At 47.6% G+C, this 16,597-nt stretch overlaps 1 protein-coding gene across 2 annotated transcripts in view; it reads right to left on the reverse strand.

Moving 5' to 3' along the window:
* LOC115466230 (C-type mannose receptor 2-like) overlaps nt 1-16,597 on the reverse strand; it is a 60,049-nt gene that overhangs the window by 9,117 nt on the left and 34,335 nt on the right. The window contains exons 2-5 of one of the 2 annotated variants that reach the window (XM_030197359.1): nt 5,405-5,600; nt 4,973-5,325; nt 1,227-1,331; nt 550-684 (exon numbers count right to left, since the gene is read on the reverse strand). In XM_030197359.1, coding sequence (XP_030053219.1) covers nt 550-684; nt 1,227-1,260 — 169 coding nt within the window. In that variant the 5' untranslated portion in view covers nt 1,261-1,331; nt 4,973-5,325; nt 5,405-5,600. Of the gene's footprint in view, nt 1-549; nt 685-1,226; nt 2,003-4,972; nt 5,326-5,404; nt 5,601-16,597 lie in introns of those variants that run through there. The other variant, XM_030197360.1, reaches the window with a different exon arrangement.

Raw genomic sequence — 16,597 nt, forward strand, 5'->3', positions numbered from 1 at the left:
CATCTTGTTGGGCAGACTGGATGGACCGTACAGGTCTTTATCTGCCGTCATTTACTATGCTACTCTTTGGGGTTCTACATGGAATGTTGCTACTAATTGGGATTCCGGAATCTTGTAACTCTTTAGGATTCCAGAATCTTCAGACCTTTTAGTACAAGAAGAGTGCTGGGCAGACTTCTACGGTCTGTGCCCTGAGAATGGGAAGGACAAATCAAACTCGGGTATAAAGTATCACATACCGTGTAAAATGAGTTTATCTTGTTGGGCAGACTGAATGGACCATACAGGTCTTTATCTGCCATCATCTACTATGTTACTATGTTAATAAGTTGAAAAGGGACATTAGAGTGCAGTTCCATATCACCTCATCGGTGGCATTGGTGAGGACTGCTGACTTGTGTTAGGAGCGCGCTGGGAAATAGAGAAAGTGTCACCCCTCAGGGAGGTCTCATGGGTGTGTCTCATAGAGGTCCCTTCTGCTGCAGGGTTTATAGTGAGGCAAAATGGGTATCTAGTGTTATGCTCTAGTGACTGTAGTGTAAACTCCACCTGTATTGACTGTGGTCTGAAGCACAGCTGAGGACTGCCAGCTCTTTACATCAATGCTCCCTGGGGGGGAGATGCCCTCGCTCTGGGAATGCAGATCAGGGGGCTGCTTTGCAGTGGTTTCTTCCAAAAGGGCTTCTGGGAAAGAAAATTGAAAGCAGTTTCAGGTACAGCAGTCACCCATCTGGCTCCCATCAGATTGCATTACTCATTCCCCCTTACCCCCCCCCCCCCCAACCATCTCTTCTCTTGGAGTCATCACACATGCACACTGTTCCTTAATCCTTCCCATCTGGCTCTTATCATAAAGCTATCATGCATTGTCTCATCCCTTACTCCTTCCTCTGGCTCTCATCAGGGAGCTATCATGAATGGCCTCTTTACTCACTTCATCTTCCTTCAGGTTTACATCAGGGAGCCATTATGTCTGGTTTCTCTAATTCTTCCCCCATTTAGATCTCATCATGGAGCCAGCATGTCACCCCTCTCCTTGCTTCTGCCCCATCTCTCTTTCATCAGGAAGCCATTGTACCTGTCCTCTCTTCCTAGCCCTTCTCCCAACCAGTTCTTGTTAGGGACCCCTTGCCTATGTCCTCCCTAACTCCTTCCATTGTTGGCTCTCTTCAGGGAACCATCATGCTTAGTTTCACTTCCCATTCAGTGTCAAGCAACAGTTGTACCATAAGTGCTAAGCTCCGGGTATGGTGGCACCATCGATGGAACTTCGGGCTTGCTGGGACAGTTCAAAAACAGACCGAGCTTCAGCGTCAGAGTCCCCCGGGGCCCTGAAATAAAAGTGTCAGGATAAATCAAAATATATTGAATGCCCCCTCCCTCCCATGCCCACCTCCTGGAGAGGGTCACTGCAGGGACCAGTGCAGCATAGTGCACCTCCTCAGGGAGCAAACGTTTAGCACTTTTATGGCATAAGGATTCTCTCAAGGTCTCCAAAAATCACTCCCAACAACTATCTCTTCCGCAGTGACAGTCTGACACAAGATGGACTTTCTAGGAGGCATATGGGAGATTAATTTTTGTAAAGCTATAACATTGAAAGCAGAAGTTATAGAGGCATAGTGCAGGTACCCTAAGTGAGTGATTTTAGGGGTTCCCCCTCAATCCACTAGGACAATGTCTGGCATCTTATATCTAATGTCCCCAATCATCTCCTCTAGGTTCCCCTCTCCAGGGCCGGTGATATAAATGCTAGGGCCCAGGGCAGAAATTTGGGAGGGGGTCCAAAGTCAGTTTCACTTTCTTCCACTTTGGGTAGGTTTGGGCCCCCTATAGCATGTGAGACCAGGCCAGTTGCCCCATTTTCACACCAGCCATGCCCCTGTCCTTCTCGGTGCTGATTGGACAGCTCCTCCTCGAACCCTTCAAGTCTTCTTATTTTTTTATTTTAAAAATGGGTATACCACCTATAACCTAGGTAGTTTCCACAAAAAGATACATAGTTAAGACAACATTCAATTAGTCAAAAAAAAACGTGAATTTACATTCCACTAATATTAACCCCCAAATCACTATGCAATAGCAGGTGAAAAATAACTCTATGTGCAATCAGAAAAACGTAGTCACAAAAAGTTGTGTCTTCAGAAGTTTTTGTGACTACATTTTTCTGATTGCACATAGAGTTATTTAAACTGCAAGATATTACCACAATGATGAAGCTGACCAGATAAAGCATTTCATAAGGAAATTGCAGCTGGAACAAAAACTGAAGCTCGTATATCTGCATGTACTACATCAGTGGAAACCCGCATGGCAGTCTCTGACTGCAGTGCTCATTTTGGTTGATAAAAACTCAATCAAACAGAATGAAGCATCACCAAATAAAGTCTGATGCACTATCGTCAGTACCAGAGCTGCTGGGGGGAGGGGCAAAATTCCCTGGGGCCAGCCTCCAAGGGTTCTGTCTCTCTCTTGCTCCTGTGGGGACCTGGGTGATTGCGTTAATGTGATTACCTGGTCAGGGCCACTGAGAGACTGGGCCAGGCCTGGGGCAAGGCTGCCCCCGGGGCCCCGCCCCCAAGGTCATTGCCACCGTCCCCCCAGGCCGCCGCGCCACAGTCCCCACCCGCCCCCCTCCGTCCGCCACCGGGCCGGGGCCCCTGCATTGAAATCATCACAGCGCCTCACCTGTCACCTCGTTCCGTGACTGAAAACGCAGCAGCAGCAGCAGATCAGATTCGCCTCCCTTCGGGTCTTCCCTCCCTGTGTCCCGCCCTCGTCTGATGTAACTTCCGCGAGGGCGGGACATAGGGAGGGAAGGCCCGAAGGGAGGCAAATCTGATCTGCCACTGCTGCGCTTTTAGTCACGGAGGTGACAGGTGAGGCACTGTGATGATTTCAATGCGGTGGGGGGGGGGGGGGGTCGGCCCAGCCCAGTGGCGGACAGTCGATGGAGCCGAGGGCGGGTGAGATCAGGGACTGTGGCGCTGGGCCCCCCTTGGAGGCCCGGGCCTGGGGAACTTTGTCCCCCCTGCTCCCCCTCTCGGTGGCCCTGTACCCGGTTCTGGCACATAGGAGCAGGAGAGAGACAGACCCCAGTGCCTGGCCCCCCCTTTGAGGCTGGGAAGGAGCAGTCATACTGATGCAGGAAGGTAGGGGGCGGGGGCGGGGGCAGCCTGAGCAAGCGAGTGAGCAATGGGTGGCAGCACCAGCTGCATTCCAAGTGGGGGGGGGGGGGTGCAGCAGCTGAGGTGTCCCTTCCCCAGGCCTGGGTCTGTCTCTCAGCGGCCCTGGTCAGTACCTTGAATTGAATTCTTTGTAAACTGGGTAGCCAATGTAGTTGTTTAAGAACAGGTATCACATGAGAAAATTTTGACATACCCACTACTCTTCCACCAGGCACCAGATTGGAATCCTTCTCTTTGGACTAGCACCTGGAGGTTACTTTGTACAATAATGGGATCATATACTACTACTACTTAACATTTCTAGAGCGCTACTAGGGTTACGCAGCGCTGTACAGTTTAACAAAGAAGGACAGTCCCTGCTCGAAGGAGCTTACAATCTAAAGGACGAAATGTCAAGTTGGGGCAGTCAAGACTTCCTGAATAGTGGTGTAGTGGTTAGGTGCGACATTGAAGAGCAGTGGCGTAGCCACAGGTGGGCTTAGGTGGGCCAGGGCCCACCCATTTATGGCTCAGGCCCACCCAACAGTAGCACATGTTTAGTGGTAACTGGTGGAAATCTCAAGCTCCGCCAGCGGAAGATTTTCCCCTGATGGTAACAAAAACGCTACTCTCCACGACACCTGCGCATGCTCAGTTTTCAGTGCATTCCTGCTGCCAAGATGGAAATAAATGTTTTCCCACCAGCTGAGATTTTTTTTTTGAAGGGGGAAGAACACTTGGTGCCCACCCAATTCATGCCTAGGCCCACCCAAAATCTGTTGTCTGGCTACGCCCCTGTTGAAGAGGTGGGCTTTGAGCAAGGATTTGAAGATGGACAGGGAGGGGGCCTGGCGTATGGGCTCAGGGAGTTTATTCCAAGCATGGGGTGAGGCGAGGCAGAAAGGGCGGAGCCTGGAGTTGGCGGTGGTGGAGATATGATAGAAAACTCCATTTCCTTTGCAAATATTTCACCCAAAAAGTCAGTGCATGGTTGCCAGAACGTTTCTGACAACTCAACATTAGCCTATAGCCAAGATGTGGAAAAAAAAATTTGTAACAGAGAGCTACAGATTCTAGACCAGAGCTTGTCAAACTGTGGCTCAGGACACCAAATGGGGTTGCAATACCTGCATTTGGGGTCATGACCTCAGTGGGTTTCCGCCTTTTTGAAGGAATTTACTCAAGGTGGTGTACAGCAAGAAAAAGTCAACATAAGCAATAGACAATTACAGCTGTAAAAATATTCAAATAACAATACAAAGTATGGCATAGTAGACTACTTACAATGTCAACACAATACATAATAGAACATTTTAATTGACAGTGAAAGGTGTAAGCAAAGATGGGATATTTAGATAGATAAGATAGAGTAGCAGGAGTAAGAAAATAAGGGACTAGTTTAAAGGAAATTTCAAATGAGGTCAGAAAGCTGCTTGAACATTATTTTGGCTAGGGTAGGAGTGGATAAACACGTCCTGCTATAGTATGTGCAGCCGGTGTCATTTACTTCTTCCGTTAAAGCTTGGTTGAAGAATCAAGCTTTCACCTGCTTCCTGAAGTAGAGATAATCTTGTGTTAAGTGAAGCCTTTCAGGGAGAGCATTCCAGAGTGTGGGGGCTACTCCGGAGAAGGTGTCACATTGTGTCATGTCCTTTTTAACTGATTCTTTTTAAATTGTAAATTGCCTTGATATTGTTGACAAAATACAATATATTAATTAAAACCATAAACTAAACCTCTGCTGGGATAGTTTTCCAATATGATAGAAACTCTCCCTTCCTTCCCCCCCCCCCCCCCCCCCATACCTTGGTAGCAGACAAAGGAGTGCCGCTCCAGACATGAGGCTGAAACAAAGCGGCCAGAGGACAGGATGTTACAGGGTTTTCCAGGGTCCTTACTGCCCCAGACCTGGAAATGGACAGGATCTCCGTTGGTCCAAGCCCAGTTGAGTTTCTCCACATTGAAGAAGAGACCGATCCAGATGGAGCAGCGAGGGCAGAGGGCAGACACGGCCTGCAGCTCAGCATCATTCTGGATGCTGACTAGGTCGCTGTACCATGCCTGCAGTAGCAATAGGCGTCGTGGGCAGTTTTGGATTCTTGTACTAGGACGTAGTCTTGCTGTCCGCCCAAGAGACTGAGGGAAGCCACTTCTGTTACTGTGAAAACATGAGTATGACTAGTGTAACACCCACACACACTGCTCCATCACACATCGGGTACTGCAAAACTTCTTACCTGCTACAAGTGAGATCTTTAGCATCCCAAAATACAGATGTAAGATATTCATTCCTCTGGTCCTTTTTTGGTCGATGCGATGAAATAGTGAGGGACTGAGGCTTGATGATATCTGGGTTCTTTCCTCCACACCTGGACGCTCTTTAATCTACCTGGTTGCTTGAGCAGGGAAACTGAGATATCAGTCAGCGGAAACCTGAGATCACAACAAGGTGGAATGCAAATTATTCAAATGAAGTCTGGTCTCTAGACCTCAACACTAATCACAGGACTTCGCTGCCAACTGACCCAATTGTAGGAGGGAGATTTCAGTCCAGTGCCGGATTTCTGACAAGCTCAGGGCAGTGGCGTAGCCACAGGTGGGCCTGGGTGGGCCGGGGCCCACCCACTTAGGGCTCAGGCCCACCCAACAGTAGCACATGTTTAGTGGTATCTGGTGGGGATCCCAATCTCTGCCAGCTGATGGTAATGAAAACGCTGCTCTCCATGATGGCACCTGCACATTCTCAGTTTTTAGTGCATGCTTGATACAGACTGCCAAGGTGGAAAGAAGTGTTATCCCACCAACTGAGATATTTTTTTTGGTGGTGGGGGAGAATACTTGGTGCCCACCCACTTCTTGCCTAGGCCCACCCAAAATCTGTTGTCTGGCTACGCCCCTGGCTCAGGGACTCTAAACACCAGCATGCATTGGGATGTAAGTTCAAAAAGCCAGGTCTGGCTAATTCATATCCGTCCTGGAACTGGATAACGCGGCAGTTCTGCCATAGCACCTCTGGCTCAGTTCAGCAAGTTCTCAGCATTCACAGCGTTAAGCGCTTCAGGTTCTGTTCAGCGGGTCGCTCACAGTTCCAGCCTGTAGCAGCACCTTTAGCTCGGCCCAGGTGGTCAATCCAAGCGCAGAGGCATACCTAGAATCTCTGGGTTTTATACAGAGTCCATTAATTTGCACAAATTGATATGGGGTGGGGACATTAAAAAAAAAGGAGGAAACCTCCGCCAAAAAAAAAAAAAAAAAGCAAAAGTCCAAAAGAACAGCAGTGGTGGTCCAAGAAAGTCGAAAAAGAAACCAAGGGTTCACCAAGGAGTTTTTATTGAGGACCTACTTGACTGAGTTTCGGCACAAACCTTCATCAGGAGTCAACTCAATCTTCCAAATGAATTTAAGAGAGCAAAAGTCCAAGTAAAATCTCCTTTTGGAGCTGGAGCCAGAGCCATCCTGCAGACAACTGCTGCATGTACAGTCATTCCGCAGTAAAAATTCCTTGGTACATAAGTACATAAGTAATGCCACACTGGGAAAAGACCAAGGGTCCATCGAGCCCAGCATCCTGTCCACGACAGCGGCCAATCCAGGCCAAGGGCACCTGGCAAGCTTCCCAAACATACAAACATTCTATACATGTTATTCCTGGAATTGTGGATTTTTCCCATTTAGTAGTGGTTTATGGACTTGTCCTTTAGGAAACCGTCTAACCCCTTTTAAAACTCTGCCAAGCTAACCGCCTTCACCATGTTCTCCAGCAACGAATTCCAGAGTTTAATTACGCGTTGGGTGAAGAAATATTTTCTCCGATTTGTTTTAAATTTACTTCACTGTAGTTTCATCGCATGCCCCCTAGTCCTAGTATCTTTGGAAAGCGTGAACAGACGCTTCACATCCACCTGTTCCACTCCACTCATTATTTTATATACCTCTATCATGTTTCCCCTCAGCCGTCTCTTCTCCAAGCTGAAAAGCCCTAGCCTCCTTAGTCTTTCTTCATAGGGAAGTCGTCCCATCCCCGCTATCATTTTAGTCGCCCTTCACTGCACCTTTTCCAATTCCACTATATCTTTCTTGAGATGCGGCGACCAGTATTGGACATAATACTCAATTTGCGGTCGCACCATGGAGCGATATAACGGCATTATAACATCCTCACACCTGTTTTCCATACCTTTCCTAATAATACCTAACATTCTATTCACTTTCCGAGCCACAGCAGCACACCAAGATGAACCCTTGGTTTCTTTTCCTCCTTCCTTGGACCACCACCGCTGCTGTTTTGAACTGTGGACGGAGTGGGGACAAGACAGGATCTGAGACTGTGATGCCCATTTGAACTCCAGTTCCTTGTACACTGGAGAGTGAGGGACCTACTACTACTACTATTTACTACTATTTTAGCCCTCCCAGGGTCAATCCGACCCATGTCCTCTTCTTCTCCACACCTCCTTCCCTCATTCATTCTCCCTGTTCCTTCCTTTCCCTCAGCCCACTGCTGCAGTGGAAAGAAATTAGCACAAGGATTATGGACTGAGGCACATTCACAAACCCTGCAAAAGTTCCATCTCCTTCTCTGCAAATGCTTTTGGTTACTAAGGACACCTATGTGAGGAATAGATTTTTTTTCAAGGAGGTTTAATTGACAGGAGACGGCGTCATGTGACAAGGCTGAAGCCGTGTACACTCAAGGAGGTTTAATTGCTTCCCTACCATGCAGCTGCCATCTTGATACACTCAAAATACATTCAGGCTCTGCCTACTGGCTTCAGGCCAGATAATGGGCCAAGCACACTCCCACCATCTCTTGTCAATTACACCTTTTTGTGTTTTTTAGTGTACAACAGGTCCTAGACATTGTAGTAACTTCTTTTCATTGTTGTGCAGGGGCGTAGCTACAGGTGGGCCTGGGTGGGCCCAGGCCCACCCAGTCTTTTGCGACCTTCCAATCAGTGCTGGTGTGGCTGCAGATGCCTCCAGACCAGCAACAGCAAGACCCGACATGGTGCCTGTTTTTTTCTCCCTCTCTCAGCCATGGGTGTAGACTGGGGGGGGGGGGAGGGGTTGCATTGCCCCCCCAAACGACGACGATGACGACTTAGTCTTCTTGCCCGCAGTGGCAAGCAGGCGGGCGTAAAAGCAGCAAGCAGCCAGGCTCGACTCTGTCCTTCACTTCCTGCCCTCTCAGTGTCCCGCCCGCCCAAAAGGAAATGACATCAGAGGAAGGCGGGACGGCGCAGAGAGAGGGCAGGAAGCGAAGGATGGAGTCAAGCCTGGCTGCTTGTTGCTTTTACGCCTGCCTGCCCGCCGCTGCAACTTCGGGAGTGGAGTGAAAGTGAGCCAGCCCATCTAGTCCACTGTAAGGAAGGAAGCGCCATTTGGTAAATATCTTTCCACTCCCCCGCGCAGCCATCGCCGTTCACTCATAACACAGCAAGCAAACCTGTGAGCTGCTGCATCCATGTTGTCATTCTTTATTAAGAGAGGGGAGATGCTGCGAAGGGGGAGGGGGGGGGAGACGCCGGATAGAATGGGGAAGGGGATGGAAAGAAACAGGATGGGCAGGGGAGAGAGGAGAATTGCTGGACAACAGGGATTGATGGAGGGGACAGGGGAGAGAGGAAATTTGCTGGAGATGGATGGAGGCGAAGGCAGGGGAGAATGAGAGTTGCTGGATATGGATGGATGGATGGAGAGGAGGGCAGGGGAGAGAATAGAAATTGCTGGACATGGAGCAGAGGGCAGGGGAAGGAGGAGAATTGCTGGACATGGATGGATGGAGGGGAAAGGGGAGAGAGGATGGATGGAGGCGAGGGCAAGGGAGAATGGAGAGTTGCTGGACATGGATGGATGGAGGGAGGGGAGGGCAGGGGAGAGAGGAGAATTGCTGAACATGGATGGATGAATGCAGAGGACAGAGGACATTTGCTGGATATGGGTGGATGGAGGAGAGGGCAGGGGAGAATGGAGAGTTGCTGGACGGATGGATGGAGGGAAGGGAGAGAAGTCAGGGAGGAGATGCGCATGGATGGAGGGGAGGGAAGAGAGAAGAAATGCTGGACATGAATGGAGTGGAGGGCAGAGAAGAGAGGAAAAATGTTGGACAAGGATGGAGGGAAGGAAAGACAAAGGAAGGAGATGCACATGGATGGAGGGGAAGGGAGAGAGGAGAAATGCTGGACATGGATGGAGGGGAGGGAAGACAGAGGAAGTAGATGCACATGGATGGAGGGGAGTGAGGAGAAATGCTGGATATGGATGGAGGGAAAATTGCTGAGTTTAAGGGCTGGTTTGGAACACGTTGAGGGCAGATACTGAAACTCGAGGAAGGATAGGGACAGGGCTACAGGTGGTAGACAGGACACATAAGGACACAGGAGGATGGTGGACATGGTGAGAGAAAAAATATCAAATGGAAAGAAGACACTGCATAAAACAGAAGACACTGGGACCAAAGCGAATAGATCAGACAACAAAGGTAGAAAAAGTATTTTATTCAGAATTTATTAATTGGAATATGTCAGCTTTTGGAAATGAACATAAATCCCATATTAAGACCAAAATAATGTCTGCTCCGATTGTTCAACATTGGATAGACAAAAACCATCAAATAGCAGACATCAAATGGAGAATTATAGATCACATCCAGCTGGGTTGGGAGGGTGGTAATGCTGGTTTTCTTTTGAATTATAAAGAACAAAAGATGATTTTTCAATTACATTCATTACAACCCTATGGGTTGAATTCTGAATTGGATTGGTGGTCTCTCATCTGATTGGTGGTTAGTAGAGGTATGGAATCCAATCAGATTAGAGTATTTAGAATCAGCTGAGGTCTATTTAAATTGTAGTAGCGTTAGAGAACGCCGCAGCCATTTTTTCTGGGACACGGAAGTGAACACAAAATGGTAAATAGTTTGATGAATTAAATAAGAATGTGGAACTATGAAAAATATATGTTAAACTTTTTTAATATTATTGTTTTTATTGTAGCAAACCTCTTCCCTGACGAAGTATAAACGAAACCTGGCCAAGTCGGCGGAGGTTTGATTTGAAAGAAAAATTGCTGCTCTACTGCTAACTAATTGAAGCTAAGTAATGTTAAATAATATTTGGAATTTAATGAGAGAGCTAAATAAGATATAGATTAAATGAACAAGAATAAAAAAATCATAAAATCGGGTTGATCCATGAAGATATAAGGAACACCATTAGAACTGGGGAAAATTCCCCATATGGTGGAAACGATCTTGAAATCTGAAGATCCCCGTATAAAGTATAAAATATATTGCTTGATTAACATATATAATGACACCACTAATTAAAATGTTATAATACTGGACTTAAGATATATGTGTTTGGGACTGTATGAGAACTAGCTTTTGGAAATGTGCATCTGTGATATTTTCCATGTAAGTTTCAATTTTTCTGGTATTGCTGCATGCTGAGTCTGACTTCTTGAGTTAACTTTCCAGTTCAGTATTTTGCCTTCATATTTTTTGATTTCTAGTTCCTTGTGTCATGTCCGTTGTGTCATGTGTTGTTCATGTGTGATCAAGGTGCAGTATTCTGATAGCGTGTAGTATTTGCAGCCCTTTTTGTTTTGCTTTTTTTTTTCACGAGCTAGTGTATTGGTGTTTTAGAGCCTAGTGTAATTACAGTTCTGCCTTTTCAAGCATAAGGTTGTAGCTTGTCCTGTCCTTGGAATTAGTGCTGTTATGATTTAGTAAGGATATGAGTGTGTTTTTGCACAAGTCTGTGTATAGCATTTTGCAGTGGAGAGATTGTGGGATAATGTTAATTATATTTAAAAATATCAATTTTTCCTTTAAGTATGTATGTGGTTATACTGATGCAGGGCAGTTGTTGGGCAGACCAGGGGCGTAGCTACGGGTGGGCCTGGGTGGGCCCAGGCCCACCCAATTTCAGCTCTGGCCCGCCCACTCCCATTGCTCCCATTGCCGGCCACTGCTGCTTTTCCTGTTGAGCAGCAGGGCCGGCACTACAAAAAGAAGAAGCACTCAGCTGATTGAGCTGAACGCCGCCGCCAACGTTAACAATGAGAAAAAAATGTTAAAAAAAAAAAAAGCGCGGCACCGTAGGCAGCCTCGAAGCATTGGCTGCTGGCTCTGCAGGCTCCTCCCATCTCTTATGTCACTGCCCCTGGAGCGAAGCAGGGGCAGTGACGTAAGAGACGGGAGGAGCCTGCAAAGCCAGCAGCCAATGCTTCGAGGCTGCTTGCGGTGCCACGCTTTTTTTTTTTAAACATTTTTTTCTTGTCTTTAGCGTTGGTGGCGGCGCTCAGCTCAATCAGCTGAGCGCTTCTTCTGTTTGTAGCTGGGGCTGGCGGGCCTGAATCGGATGGCAGGATGGGGACTGGGGAGAAAGAGGGAAAACGGATGGCAGGGATGGGGACTGGGGAGAAAGAAGGAAAACGGAAGGATGGGGAGAGAAAGAGGGAAAACGGATGGCAGGATGGGGACTGGGGAGAAAGAGGGAAAACGGAAGGATGGAGAGAGAAAGAGGGAAAACGGATGGCAGGATGGGGACTGGGGAGAAAGAGGGAAAACAGAAGGATGGGGAGAGAAAGAGGGAAAACGGATGGCAGGATGGGGACTGGGGAGAAAGAGGGAAAATGGATGGCAGGGATGGGGACTGGGGAGAAAGAAGGAAAACGGATGGATGGGGAGAGAAAGAGGGAAAACGGATGGCAGGATGGGGACTGGGGAGAAAGAGGGAAAACGGAAAGATGGGGAGAGAAAGAGGGAAAACGGATGGCAGGATGGGGACTGGGGAGAAAGAGGGAAAACAGAAGGATGGGGAGAGAAAGAGGGAAAACGGATGGCAGGATGGGGACTGGGGAGAAAGAGGGAAAATGGATGGCAGGGATGGGGACTGGGGAGAAAGAGGGAAAACAGAAGGATGGGGAGAGAAAGAGGGAAAACGGATGGCAGGATGGGGACTGGGGAGAAAGAGGGAAAACGGATGGCAGGATGGGGACTGGGGAGAAAGAGGGAAAACAGAAGGATGGGGAGAGAAAGAGGGAAAACAGATAGGAGGATGGCAGAGAAAGAGGGAAAACGGAAGGATCGGGAGAGAAAGAGGGAAAACAGACTGAAGGATGGCAGAGAAAGAGGGAAAACAGAAGGATGGGGAGAGAAAGAGGGGAAACGGATGGCAGGATGGGGACTGGGGAGAAAGGGAAAACAGAAGGATGGGGAGAGAAAGAGAGAAAACAGATAGGAGGATGGCAGAGAAAGAGGGAAAACGGAAGGATGGGGAGAGAAAGAGGGAAAACAGATAGGAGGATGGGAGAGACAGAGGGAAAACGGAAGGATCGGGAGAGAAAGAGGGAAAACAGACGGAAGGATGGCAGAGAAAGAGGGAAAACGGAAGGATGGGGAGAGAAAGAGGGAATACAGATGGAAGGATGGCAGAGAAAGGGGGAAAACGGAAGGATCGGGAGAGAAAGAGGGAAAACAGACGGAAGGATGGCAGAGAAAGAGGGAAAACGGAAGGTTGGGGAGAGAAAGAGGGAAAACAGACAGAAGGATGGCAGAGAAAGAGGGAAAACGGATGGAAGGATGGCAGAGAAAGAGGGAAAACGGATGGATAGGAAGAGAGACACTGGATGGAAGGATGGGGAGAGAAAGAGGGGAGATGGATCAAAGGATGCAGAGAGAAAGGGGCGAGACTGGAAGGATGTGGAGAGAGAAGGGACACTGAACAGAAAAGGGTAGAGAGATAGACACTGGTTAGAAGGAGGGAGAGAGAGACATTAGATGGAAGGATCAGAAGAGAGGGTAGATGGGTGGAAGGATGGGGAGAGAAAGAGGGAAGACGCTGGATGGAAGGGTAGGGAGAAAGAGGTGACACTGGATGGAAGGATGCAGAAAGAAAGAGGGGAGACTACTGGAAGGATGGGGAGAGAGAGGGGAGACACTGGAAGGATGGGGAGAGAAAGAAGAGAGCTGCTGGATGGAAAAGGAGAGTAGTGAAAGACTGGAGAATAAGAGGAAGGGGCATGGGGAGAACAAGGGTGAGAAAAAGATGAAAAGCCATAAGTAGATGAAGGAAATTAAAGAATGGATAGTAAGAATGAATTAAATCTGGACAGAGAGAGAGAGGCAGAAAAATATTGAAGAAAGCAAAGAAAAAGGAGAGAAAAATGACAAATGGCCAGGAAACCCTGGCAGAAGAGTTAAGCGAAAACGAAGGAAAGCAGAATCTAGAGACTGGGAGCAACACAATGAGAAAAAGTAAATGGCCATACAACAAAGGTAAAGAAAATAATTGTATTTTTAATTTAGGATAAAGTAATATGGTGTTAATAAATTTTCAGAGACCAATACTTCCTTCCTTAGGTCAGGAGAGGATACCGTAACAGCATTATACTGACCTGAGGCAGGAGGTTTTGGCCTCTGAAAGCTCACTGAAAAGGATTAGGCTATTAAATAAATTGTCTGAAATCTGATGCACTGAAAAGCAGCACTTTACCCTGTGTTACAAATGTATCTGAGTGTGACTACATTTTGCTGGGGGAGGGGGGTAGAGAGAAAATTTTGTGCCCACCCACTTTGGGTTCAGGCCCACCCAAAATTGGCAGTCTGGCTACGCCACTGGGGCAGACTACTTAGAAATCCATCAACAAGTGAATTCTAATGCATTATTTTGTAGGATCCCAAGAGACACTATTCATACTTATATAGACAGTGCGTGCCCACCCATGTTAGCTCTGGGCCCACCCAAAATCTGAGGTCTGGCTACGCCACTGTTGCTGTGGTGAGCTGGGTCAAAGTAGGGAGATGGGTGTGGCACCATTTGGACTCCTGCTGGTGTGCTGAATGCATGAACTGCTGCAAGGACTGTACAGTGCCTTCAATACTGGACACCTTAGGCAACTACTTATATTGTGTAAACCAGGCCTAGAGGGGGTGAAATAGAGGAAATCTCAGAGTAGAAGTCTGGCTGTTTTATGTTACATCCCCTCCCCTTTGGACAGTGTGCAGCAAAGAGGAGGACAGGAACTGGAGAAAGAAGCCAGGACATTGTGTTCTATTCTGCTGTGTCCATTCTTGCTTAACCCCCTCCGCTCCTGTGTGAACAGGCAGAATGAAGGGAGCTTGGCCTGTAGCTCTGGGAGGCTGCAAGACTCAGTTAATAGGCAGAATTGGGAAACAGGAAGGAAACAGGCTGAAATAGAAGTCAGGGAGATATGAGTGACTTACAGAAGGAGGAGAAGTGTGCTGGGGTCAGGGGGAAGGTGAACAGTGATAGGGTCAGGAAAGGGGGAAAATGCTTGGATCATCCTTGGGAAGGGGGTAAAGTGGAAAAAGAGTATGAGACTAGCTGGGGGCTTGGGGGTAGAGAGAGAGAGAGAGAGAGAGAGAGTTGATACACATTTCTCCCTTTCCCTGCTCCTATCTCAGGGTGACTACAATTTGTGTCATTTCCTGGCAAGAGTTAAATTTATTTGGTAATATGTCATCTTTAGGATCCAGTTTGTGAATTCCCGCTATTTTAGGCAGGGGAAGATGTGCCGATGGTCCTTCCAGGCAGAAGGAAGATGATTACACAGCTGTGGTTGCTGTTCCCATTCTTAATCATGGGGTTAATATGTTGCTGATATTCAGAACGTAACTGGCCAGGTTAACTGCATAAAAATCAGTTCTATCTTTATGCACTTAACCAACTCTGCATTAACCGGCCCCGCAAACTTGGAAATTCAATGCTAGTGCCCAGATATGACCCAGCAGTGAATTTCAGGATTTAGCGCCAGTGACGGTCAGAAATTGTAATTATTAGCATATATTTTATAGAATTACTCTCCACGTGTGTACCTAGGGCAGTGGTCTTCATTAATTTTTAAGCTGGGACCACTTTGGGTTGAAGTTTTGTATTTGACAGTATATTGTGCTCGTTATATACTTTGATGTATGTATATTCTGTTAACCGCTGAGAACGTATTGCGGTATAGCAATTTTTAAAATAAATAAATAAAAGATGAAGCTGCCAAAAACCTTCCCATGCAGGACCACGATACTGTTGACCAATGTGTGTCAATGACATCCATCCCCACCAGCCCACCTTCATTGGGGGGGGGGGGGGGTATCCTCAAGGTTATGAGCATTTCCAAATGCTCTTTTGTCTGTTGAGCAATGCCTTGTCCTTCAAGCATGCGGCTCTTCTTCCCCCTCCCCCATCCACGTTCGCCTACAGAGGCAGAATAGCAAAAAAAAAAGATGGACAACGGGGGCCACCCCAGAGGTCTTCAGGGCCACTGACCAAGGGCGATGGAGAGTTAGGTGGCTTGCCCATAGTCACAAGGAACCACACTGGGATTTGAACTCTGGCTTCTCCACTTCTCAGCCTGCTGCTTAACCATGAGGTTGACAGCCTCAGTGGTTCTTTTACGAAGCTGCGGCAAAAGGGGGCCTGCGCTGCGTTTTTGGTGGGCGCCAAGGCCCCCTTTTATCGCAGCCGGTAAAAGGCAGGTCTTTTTTTTTTTTTCAAGAAATGGCCATGCGGCAAGTGAAGCACTTGGCGTGTGGCCATTTCGGGGGGGAGCACTTACCACCACCCACTGAGGTGACGGTAAGGGGTCCCATGCTAATCCAGCGGTAACCGGACAGCGCACGGCACTGCCCGATTACTGCTGGGTACACACTTGTGCTACAAAAATGGAAATATTTTTGCAGCGACCGAAATAGTGCACAAACTTCCCTTTTAGAAAGCAGTAAGCCTGCATTGGGCTTACCGCTGTTTCATAAAAGGGTCCCTCAGTGATTGAAGTTGTTGACTGTCTCTTCTTATTAACAGGCATCTCAGGAATTAGGAGTTTTCTGGCTTTGCATTTTCACTTTCCATGCAAAGTTTTTGGCTAGTTTATTAACGCTCCCAGCAAAAATGGCAGATGTTGGTTCTTATGTTATGAGGTCATGAGATGAGGTTGCAGGGTGGGAAACTTAGGAGCAATATCAGAAAATACCTTTTCACAGAAAGGGTGGTGGATGCCTGGAACGCACTCCGGCAGGAGGTTGTGAAGACAAAAACCGATGACAGAAATCAAGAATGCGTGTGATAAACACAGAGGATCACTGTATAGAAAAAGGATGGAATTCAATTTAAGCAATTAAATTAATTAAACATTGGAATTTGTTGCCAGAGAATGTCTTAAAGCAGTTAAGCTTAGTGTAAACTTTTGCTGCCTCAGGCCTGTATTGATGGCTCAGTGGGGTTACTTACCCTTAAGGAGGGTTCTCTGTGGACAGCAGGATCAGTCAGCCACACACTGGTGATGTCACCCAACAAACCCGGAAATGGATAAGCTCTCCCAGAGCTCAGAGGAAAAGCTTCTGAGAGAGAGAGAGAGAGAGAGAGAGACCCCTTCTGAGCATGCGTAGGTAGGACACCATGTATACCCCTGTG

Source organism: Microcaecilia unicolor, chromosome 3 (assembly GCF_901765095.1).
Source record: "Microcaecilia unicolor chromosome 3, aMicUni1.1, whole genome shotgun sequence".
In the NCBI taxonomy this organism is placed as follows: Eukaryota; Metazoa; Chordata; class Amphibia; order Gymnophiona; family Siphonopidae; genus Microcaecilia; species Microcaecilia unicolor.